The 11,702-nt window shown below is 31.7% G+C and overlaps 1 protein-coding gene across 2 annotated transcripts in view; it reads left to right on the top strand.

The window, feature by feature from the left end:
* The first annotated feature begins 553 nt into the window (after positions 1-553).
* Positions 554-11,702, top strand: part of LOC107165268 (trehalose transporter 1-like protein) — a 48,208-nt gene continuing 37,059 nt past the window's right edge. The window contains exon 1 of one of the 2 annotated variants that reach the window (XM_089225321.1): positions 554-582. In XM_089225321.1, the coding sequence (XP_089081447.1) occupies positions 566-582 (17 nt within the window). In that variant the 5' untranslated portion in view covers positions 554-565. Of the gene's footprint in view, positions 583-1,427; positions 2,017-11,702 lie in introns of those variants that run through there. The other variant, XM_015513427.2, reaches the window with a different exon arrangement.

Raw genomic sequence — 11,702 nt, 5'->3', positions numbered from 1 at the left:
CGTTTACAATTTTGAATTAATAATATACAAAATATGCATTCCGACAATATACGTGTTGTTCGTCATTTATATTACATTTGCGTAATTACATAAGGCGTTCAAAACACTATATTATCCCATAGTATATTGAGGATCTATAGTAACTAATATGTGAACATGGTATAATGTAATATGTTAAATATAACCGTATTCAGATATTATATTAAATATACATATTATTATTACATTACATTTTTTTTTTTTATTGTCTGCAATATAAACATTTCTCGTCCGCTGTTTTTATCGTATATAACGGTATGCATAAATTGCAAAAATGTACATATTTAAATTTCACAGTTTGTGATGGATATTGTTCACGATTATATTATTGTAGGCCGCGAGTTGTCGCGCTGTCGAGTGTTAGTCTCAGAGTGAAATCGCGAAACAACGTTTTTTTTTCGAGAAGAAAAATACGCTTACCTTTATTGTATGCACACAACCAGACGACTCATTATTATTATTATAAGTGCTACAACGAATATAATATCAGGGGTGGCCAACGTGGGATTTGAGTACGCACACATGTATGATGGTTAAAAAAAGGTTTGTACAATTATTTTATAAATGTAATAAAAACAGTACTTATATGGCTACGTAGTACATATCCTATTATATGGTACTATACACATGTTATGCGCTTATAATATAATAATTGAATGGAAATAAAATTATATTAATATCGAGCACATTAAGTTTATTAGGTTAGGTTTTTTTTCTACAGCCTGACCAGTGATCACCCGGTAGGGGAGGGGGGGGCGAGCACTTAAAAGTTTTGTAAATGTCACTGGGCCGTCCGAAAACGAAATAAAATCTAATAAGATCCATTGATGTAGCCAGGATTTCTAAAATGGGACGGTCAATAAAAATATTTCATAAAAATCAGTTTGTATTGTTTGCACTAGGGATAACTTTAATACTTATTTTATGACCAACCATATAATATTAAATATTTAAATAGATACATCATACATCATCCAAACATCCATTCGTTTTCAACATGTGGCTAAAATATGGCCGATATTGGGCGGATGTCCGCTTTGATCTTCCACTGCTAACATCATATAAGATCTGTCTATCTGTACTCTTTTCATTATTCGCCTTTTTGACTAACCTCGCAAATAAGTCATGCTGTATATAGGCCAACCCCTGATAAGACAGTAATAATAAATAAGACCTTCCCTGACAGGGTTTTCTCTGGCTTCTCGGGATCGTCGTCCGCTAGAGAAACGCGCAGTGGCCTTCGCCGCCGCCGCGTCGCTCGGTCGGTGGTCGGTCATCGGCGGCGGCTGTCTACGTCGCGGTCGCCGCGGAGGAGAGCAACCGCAGCTGCGTGCGTCGAACGAAACGCGTCGCGTGTGTCGGCGGCGGTGGCACATCAGTCGCGTTTCGATCGGCAACCTCGTCGCACTGTTCCGCCGCCGCAGTCGTAGCGCACAATCTTAACAATAATAATAATATCACAACAACAACAACAACAATACTATTGACGTGATAATAATAATAATACAATTCACGTCAAACGTTTCCCTGTCTCGCTGGAAAATCGAATGCCGTGTCAACGTTCGGTTCAATCATAATAATATTATTATCTATTGCCATGGCCCGGCCGAGTTGTGTTGCAGTGCGTCGTGCGACGGTCGCAACGACTTCGCGGCCAACTGACGCGTCGCAATAATAACGACGACAACGACAACCGACGACGTCGTCGACAATCCATAGTTACGAAAATATTATTAAACTATACTTTTAAATCGACGACAGTGACGTACCATCGACGCCGGACGACGGACAGCTGACGCTACGAGTTTTATGCGCGCCGCAGCCAGACTACGACTCGCCACCGACGCCAGAACGCAGACGCAGCGACACCGTCGCCGCCGACGCCGTCGTCGCATCTTCCTCGACCCGGAACCGTTGGCCGCACGCGCGCGCCATGTACGTGTCGCTGTGCAGGGGAATCCCGGAGAGTTCGTTCAGGTACGACCGACGGCCGCCGCGCGACACGTTTAAATGCACTTTTTGCGGGCGCATTCAGATCAGTCGTCGAGGGGACGCCGTGCCCACGTGGTCGCGGTGTTGTCTCCGTCACACGGATAGCTAATTTTTTGTTGGACTTATTGTGTCGGTCGTCACGGCTAATAAAATTAGAGCTAATTTGTCGCGTTGATAACACTATCTCGAGACACTCGACGGTAAGAACGTGTAATATTAATACAATTAGGTATTATGTGATATTCTCTTGAGCACCTTGGCCTCTGTCCATGTATACCATAATATTTTTTTATTTTAAACCGATTGATGAACGTTTCTAATTTAAACATTTTACTTTAAGTATTAAAATATAAATTAGATCTTACGAGGTGCCCTAGATAATGTCCTTGTCTTCGAGTTACTGATCATTGATAATGTCGGTCGATTCGCTCTAATATTAAACGCCTACACGACGACACGATATCGGTTCAGAGTTTAGACCGTGAAAATTTACTACGTTTGTATAACGGATGTAACACGTGCGGGTTCGGCGTCCTCTTAAAATTCAGTTTTCGTACAAAAGAACATTGTACCCGAACACTGTTTGATTTACACTGTTCCGAACAAAATATGTTATTGTTTTAATAATTTCACAACAATAATATGACGTATCGTTACTATCGTTGGATGTTCCGAACATTATTGTCTGTCGTGGACTATATTTTTCGTCGGGGGGCCAATTCCAACGAAACGCGTTCAACAATATTTGTTTGGGATGTAACTATATAAGTATAGGAAAATAATATTGCTCTGAGCATAGTTCAATTTGTTTGTTTGTACGGAAACGAGTCTGTATAATACTAGGAGGGGTGCTTAGGTGGGTCGGTGGGGAAGAGGGCATTGAATGAAACTGTACGTAAAAAACGATATAAACGTCGTAATAATAATGTAATGTAGTGTTATATATATAGTTATTTATATAATAATAGTAATAACGGATTCGAGTCTACACAAATCGAGTTTGACAATTATTTCAAACAATAGAAATATGTTCACTCAAGTATTGTAACCACAGATTTTCACATAGAATATTGTATGGAAGCCAAGTGTCCAGAAAAAAAAAATCAGACCGTGTAACATCATAGTTCATAATATTATTATAAAACAACCGCCGGACACAGTCTGTCGGATTTATTTTCACCACTCGACGTAATATGCCAGCTTACACTCAAAAATTTGTGATTTATTAATCGTATTATGTCATAAATATTATTGATAGGTACTTCTTATTTAGAGTCTGCACGTGCGCGACGACGACGAACTCACTGATGCGATATAGTAGCTTATATGCGGACTGACTTGAATGGTGTTTCTATTTAAACAGTACAATTGTGATGATATATAATTTAAAATATAATATAATGACGAAGGGCGGGGATGAGTCGTTGTGCACGCACATAGTGAATGGGAATGATGGGGTGTGAGAGAGTGAGAAGAGAAGAAGAGAAGAAAACAAATTCCAATTGGCTAGCGAACCCCTAAAACTGTACGTAGTTGGTTAGCTATAAACTATAATATATAAAATATATGTTGCATTATGGATGACAACGATGACGACGGCTCTGGGGTTTCGTCGGAATTGATAATATAATAATAATAATAATATAACATAATATTGTAATAGTTATTGCGGCGTACGCGCGATGTGTGATTGTATAAAACACTGTTAGTTTTTGGCGCCAACAATAAAATGCGGTTTTCACTCCTATACAATATGAAAAAAGATTTCACCAGTAAGAAAGCAGTGAGGGCCGAGGGGCAGCTGCAGGAGTCGCGTGTTTTCGTGTTCACGTTTATACGCCGTAAGAAACCACACCGTGCAGATGCCAGAAAAAAATAACAACAACAACAACACCACCAATTTCGATAGGTCGGAAAGATGGAGACAGAAACTATATTATTATTATTATTATTATTATTATTATGTACGTGCATAATAGAGGTGTGCTCGTGACGTCACTCCCACGTGGAGTTGCATACTGCATTATTGTTAGTCGTACACATAATATCGTGCGCGTTACAGTTGCACCATGATGCGATGACATACAGAGCGATTCAAGAAGCACACTCGTTTATTCAATTTCTGATATATGAAATTTTTAAATATACGAAAAGACAATATGATTTTCAAATAGGTGCTTCGATTTTTTATACAATAATATTGAGATGAAACGTCCAGGAATGATAGTATACACTGTTTTAATCGTGAACCATTCCTTTTGTCTTTGAATAATTTCTAAGAAGATTATTATTTTTTAAATTTTAATGCATTTAAATCAAAATTTGGAGTTCTAGTTTTGATATCATTAAACCTTACGTGAGCACAAGGCTTATAATACATAAAATACAAAAAAATTAATATTTTACTAAAGTATTTAGTAGTAATTTATTATACTTAAAGTTTAAACCACTTTTACTTCTTGAGTTAATAAAATTTCAAACTAGTAGATTATTATCTATAAGTTATTACGTCATATTACAGCTACTTGTTCTATTTCCCCCAATAAATATTCTGCTTTGAAGTATGAAATTAAAAATGCATCGTTCAAAAATGTAAAAACTTAACAACAGTGGTCATACTTATCAAACAATTTTCAAAATAGTAAAACATTTAATCTATTGTTACTAAATAGTTGCTTTGTAATGATATCTTACGATTGAATAAAAGAAAAAAATGTTTAGTAAAACCGTTAATACTTTTCGCCGTACTTTAGTTACTTACCTATATTATGAATGTTAACTGTTAAAATAATTACCCTATATGGCTATATTGTAATATTTTTAATACATCTAGTTACAATTGTATAACTATTCTTGGTGACTTGGCATTTATTTGTAAAATATTATTATAATATTATTATGTTTCATCATTCGTAATGTCGTAATGTGTGTATAATATTATTGTGCGTGTACTACACCTGGTGACGAGCATCCAACATACTATAGTGTGATATTAGGGCATCAACCTGTGTGACTTACAATTGTCAATAATGTTTATAATTATAGCATATTATTATAATCATGTTATTGGTCGGATTTTCTTGGTCTTTGAACGATGAAAATTATATAGGTATGTTGAAATAGATAGACAACAGTTATTCTGATATTATGTTATTTTTTCTGGTAGGAATCCACGCTATACGCTATATTATAATAGTGCGTATTAGAATTTAAAAGAGAAAGTACACGCTGCAGTCGAATATATTTTTATCTGTTGGGACATTTTTATACATAAATAATTGATATTAGTATCTACCTACAGTTAAATAATTATTGCACATTCCATGCTAACTATTATTTACCGTAAAAACGATATAGCGAAACGCGTGTTTGTACTTTAAATTGTAATAGTACTCAAATCATTAAAAAAACATCACACGCATACTTTTTTCTTTGTCTTACATACGTACGACGTAGCAAATTTTCATTCACTAATTTGAAATTTCAATAGTGTATACGTACTGCTAGTTTTGATATTATTATAGAATGAAGAGTGAATCGACTTATTATAAAATTGAAATTAAGATTATTGTTTGGGGTCTCGAGTATGCTTTTAGCATTATTATTATTATTATTATTATTTTTTTTTTTTATTTATTAATTAAAGGCTTCAAATACAAATGTTTATTGGCCTACAATGGTTTACATGTTTAATTTATTGTATTATTATTATATTTGAGTAAATTATCATCATTTTAAAATATACAGTTTCAAAAAGTTCATAACTTCTTTAAAAATAAAATCAATAAAAGATAATAATCTTACGTTTAAATTTTCGAATATGTCAATTCACTACGGTATATTATCAAAACTAACGGCACACTATATTGAAACAAGTGACCGAACATTTGCCATGTCAAGCGTATGTAAGACGAATACGACACATGCGGAGCGACGTCTCCTTAATCATTAGCCATAATAAAATACTCCAAAAACGCGTGCATGATTTTTACTTCTGTAAATTATATAATAATTTGTCTTGTGTCATATCTCCCGGGGAGCTTATAAACCAGGGCTGAGTAAAACATTATTGAGGTAATTATAGTTATAAATTAAATTACGCTTAATGGCCGTTCTGAAAATCACGAATAAAATGTAATAACATTAATTTGATATAATTTCTTTAATTTTATTTTAAACTCTGCAACTGCAATGGAAATAATAAGTCAATTATTGCATAAACTGTAAATCACGTATGTTTTAGATAGGTACCTACTATACTGTGTTGTAAAAATTGTTTATTAGATTAAATTTAAAAAATAATTTATCATTTTAGATGGTTTACAACAATTTTGAGTGGTACGAAAATAGGATTTTATTCTGTTCTTTTGGGCCCCATCAAATCGTAATTGTATTCTACATCAGCTGTATTAACCTGTAATCATACAGCTGACACAATTCTTCAGATAAAAAACATATTTTTGGTGTGCGATAGGGGTAATTTAATAATTATAACTTATAAGATTTTAATTTCTTTTTGATGGTACCCAAGTTATATGCCTTGTAAAATATTAATTCTGTTGAAATAAAAAACGTCAACACACTATTTATTCCGTTTTATTTTTACGTAGTATCGTATGCAAATGTATGTTTCAAAATCGAAAGTGATTTTTTTTTTTAGTCACACTTATATTGGCCATTATCGTATCTTGGCAAGAAAATTGAAAACACTATATTGCGTATAGAGCTGCAGATTTGTGTTTTTATTATTCACTCTAAACAAAATGCATATTAATATATTGTATACACAGAGCAGTTTGTTTAAATCTGATTCATTAAATCGTATTGTAAACGTCGATATACACTTTATTTTTTAACCATCATTAATCCTTCGTTTCTGGATAATTTTTTTTTTTATGTATATTGGCAAAGTCGAAAAAGTTAAGTTAGTAAATAATATGTAGTATTGTAGTACTAGTACACAAACTTTGTATTTAAATCTTCAAATGTATATGATTCAGTTGAATCGGTTTCAAACATTTTGCTTAGTTCGATTTCTAGTTGATGCGATCAGAAATAATGTATGACGACTGACGAGTTTAAAATATATTCTGATTATTTGAGGAATCTGATTTGTATATTACTTCCAAAGAATTATAATCATAACGGCATTTGAGCATTTCATACAACGCCTTAATCAATATATTATATAATCGCAGCTCTACATATTTGTATAGTACCTATATATAGGCATTTCTTTACACAAACAGACAAACTACGGTTTTTAAGATAATATTGATTTTTTTTTTACGTCTATCAGATAATGTTCTGTAATAATTTATATTTTATTTTATTAACTCGTTTGCATTACACAGTGCCATATATTCGTGTGCATATGTATATAAATTCTCGGAATTATGTTACATTAAATTATTAATATGTAATAAGAAATGACTAATAGAAATTATTGTGTATTGATCCAGAGTAGAAATTTAAATATTCCACATCGTTGTATCGATTATTATGATATTAATAAATTGTGCATTCTGATTTTGATTGATAAATCAATATTATGAATTTGAACATTTTCATGTGTGTAATCGAGTTTTGCTATACATTTTATTATATTCACATGTTTTGTTAAACACGTACCTCAACAAGGCATCAGAAACATGGTTTACCTCACCCAAGTATTAACATAATATTATGATATAAATTTGTCATTTGATGCGAAAATGTTTATATATTTTAAGAGTATACCGTTATCGAGAGCAAGTGTGACGAAGAAGGATGAAAAGCAAACGATGTGGATAAGCTCTCGCTGTCAAATTTGAAACGTTTGCATGTGTAACAATTTATAGGTTATGTGGTTAGAAATAAGATAATTCTCAAATTAAAAAAAAAAAAAAAACATATTATATTGGCTCATCTATTGATCCTACTACCGGTTCCTGTTACTGCACTCACTTGTGAAAAACGCCATAATAAGCCACTTCTCAAGTGTGGAAATGATAATTATAGTCGTGAGTCATGACTATTATACCTATCGCGCGTGAACGAGTATCATATAGATGTGACGACACTGAATTAAGATATAATTTTCCAGAGCATATTGTCCAAAATTTTAATACATATTATATTGTTGACTTTATTATAGGTAGTGCAAGTTCATAACTAATTAATAATTATCTTAACGACAAACGACAACAACAATAACAACTTTGACAAGGAAAAAAAAGTCTGTACAAAAATAATGTTACAGATTATAATAATATAATACCGCTACAGTCGCAGTTGAAGTTCATAACATAATATTTTTATGGTATGGAAAAGGTTACAATATTCATGCAGCAGTTACGTAATAATAATAATTGTTCTGCCCATAAACTTGTCGTATCCTTATATATTCACTAAAAATATACAATGTTACGTGGGTGCATAAGTGCATTTAAATTCAGTAGTAATTATTATATTTGTTCTTAATATAGGAACACTGAAACGACTATAATATTCTTGTGCATTGCGTACCTACGCGGTTTTAACGTTCAAATTTATTCGTATTTTAAACGCATCGTTTGAGTTCCTATTGCAAAATCTATACTATTATCCAACGTGTTATCTATCATTATATGATGATGATGATGATGAGGATTTGATGATATATATATATGTATACATATTATATAAATATCAATAAAATCAAATTATTGCAATATGTTGTGCTATTTTAAATCATGCAGTTTCTAAGAACTTATTTTTCTTGCGTAAACTCTATATTGTAGAAGCCGCAATAGTACTAAATAGTAAATATCCATTTTTATATGGAAAAACTAGCTGAACCCATGCACGTCGTACTGTCGTAGCCCGTTAACAATCCTACCTCCTATATATTTTCAACTGTGTGTCGTCAAACCTTCGTTTCATGTGATTATGATAACAGTATATTATTATACATATAGATTGATAACGGTTTTGTATAATGTCAAATAAACTATGGCGGCGCCGCGGAAGCAATGCGAAAGCAGTTCCCGCGGCGTCGTCGGTTCAAAACTGAAAAAAAAAAGATTGATAACGGTTAAAATATACTAAGTAATATAATCTTACAACGATCTTCAATTTAGTTTATCATTATGTAATTTTATACGTTTTATCGAGAAAAATTTGACAATTCAAATATTCAATATAATGATATTATTTGGCCTTTCAATTTTTAACTTAGTCTATATTTTTTGCTCATAGGTTTTTAATATATCTCTGTACAAAATTTCATCGCAATCGGTCCAGTCGTTTAGAAATGCATGCATAAAGGACGGACAGGCAGAAATTCATTTGTATACATATACCTATATAAACAGAGGAGAATATTACTCATGCATAGGCTTGTAGATACTTTTGTTATATCAAAAGAATTGTTTTTTTTGTGAATTTCAAAGTGCAGGTTTTTAAAAAAAATACATAATGAACTCCTTTATAAATTGTGAACATTTGGTGACTTTACAACAATTCTAAGCGGAGCCCCTACACGGGTATTCACGTGTAGTGGGTTTTGCCTAATATCTATTTTATTAAATGGAAATATATGGAGGGCCTTGTTTCAAAGACACAATGGATGAATGGACTATGGTTTTGATTAATGCAAATCATTTTTTGTTCGAAAAAAATACCACTTAGAATGTGTGTGAAAACCTTCTAAAAGAATTCGTGGTAGAACTACGCGCTATTGCATACCCATACACAATAACTTCCTGCAGTTTGAACTTTGAAAAAATGACCAACTCGTTTTAAAATGTAATGATTTGGACAGGTAGATGAGTATACCAATAAATCAAAATTACGTTTTGTTTCGTATATCTATTATTTACTGTCTTGTTACATGTACGTCTTCTTAGAATATTTTGTTTTCTAATATTGAGATCTTCGTCTCATTTCCGAGAAATTTTAGTATTTTTTTTTTTTTTACAAATTCACATTATACATAGACTATTATACACGCCACTGTCGTTAGACATTATATAATTTTCTGGTTAAATTTATAATCTTATTATAATGTATATAGCATATGATGCCTTTTTAAATAGGTAAGCAATTCGTCAGCGGCCGAACCGCTTCTGTTAACCAACTTCGTGCTGCTGATAAAAATATGTTCGTTATCAGTTGTCCACGTGCGGTCACAATCGCAAAGTTTATTCTGAATTATCAATGTTGTCAATCGTCGTGATGACTCACCAACTTTGACCGTTGTGGTGTGATTCGTAGTTTCATGGTTCAAATTTTATAACTCGAATAATAAAACTCGCTCCACCTAGATAAATAGTATTTATGTTATTCGTTGATTTTGATTTTTGTTCGAATATTACCTAAAATTAACTATTACTTCATAGCATTGATTCAGTTTTGTCGGAAGAACAATAAACTATTATTATAATATTGGCGAATATCTATTATATTGTAGTAAGTATACTGAAAACTGCAGAGTGGTCACTATTTTTCACTCTACTAATAATTTTAAATGCACGTCTTACTCGCTTTATGCGCATCGTATGCATAGAATTATTATTAAAATATAAACTTAGTGTTTAACTAGTCACGTAGTACTGCTGCTGCTGCTACTGTCTATTAAGTTAATAAATATATTTACTTTAAAATGTTAAATTGAAATGTTTCATAATTTATATGATTGCTGTGAATATTTAATGAAGTATCTATTGGGAACTTTATAATATTATGCTAATATTATGTTGTATAGAATGGACAAATACTATAATCGTACTATAAAATTATATGTTAATCAAGAGGAGACAGATATTATAGCGTATGTTTAATTGATTATAGTTTGTGTAATTAATTTTTTAAGTAAAAAAGGTATTTATGGAAGTCATTTTGGATTTTGACGAGTAGTTTTATTTTATTTGGGATTATATTATATGGTTAATTGTTTATTGTTATGGTAAATTTATTTTATATTTTCAATTCAATAGATTAATTTGGATAATTTTACTATTTCGGTACCTACTATATGTGTCGAAAACTGTAGTTTTCATAAAACATTATTAAAGGTCCATAAACTGGATCTATTTTGCAAACGACGTGTATTGAGCTGATTAATTATCATGTTGAAAACCTTGATATCAATTGCCTAAATATAAAAGATTGTTATTAACATCACAAAGTATAGTTATAAACTGTAGTAGATCACGTATTCCGTTGAATGACTCTGTCAATTCGTAATATATGTTAAAATAATTTAAATTGTTTTAGATAATTATTATTAAATTAGACCAATTGATATATAATGATACAATTTTATGTACATTTTGTAAACACTTTAACCGTATAATTTATAGTGAATATAATATTAACTCGAGAGTTTTCGTATATTATATATTATATAGATAAGTACTTAAATTTAATTAGAGATCTGAATTTAAAACTTTTACAGTGTCACCTGAAGTAAAAAATTTAAAAAATCATCTATTTCTAATATTCGATGTGTGTGTGCTATTATAGTTTAAAAGTTTAAATCATAACTATTCCTTATTTTGAATGTGAATTCACAATATGGCAATAATGTTTGTAATAACATTTGCAGCATGCACTTCGATTTAAGCGCACGTATAGTATTATTGAACTGTTGGTTTTATTTTATTATTCTATCTCGAGGAAAACGTGAAAGTTACAACAGTTTGTTTTTC

The sequence above is a fragment of the Diuraphis noxia genome, unplaced genomic scaffold (assembly GCF_037042655.1).
Source record: "Diuraphis noxia isolate RWA-SAM2 unplaced genomic scaffold, SU_Dnox_SAM2 contig0004, whole genome shotgun sequence".
NCBI lineage: Eukaryota > Metazoa > Arthropoda > Insecta > Hemiptera > Aphididae > Diuraphis > Diuraphis noxia.
This window is presented reverse-complemented; position numbering and strand designations above follow the sequence as displayed.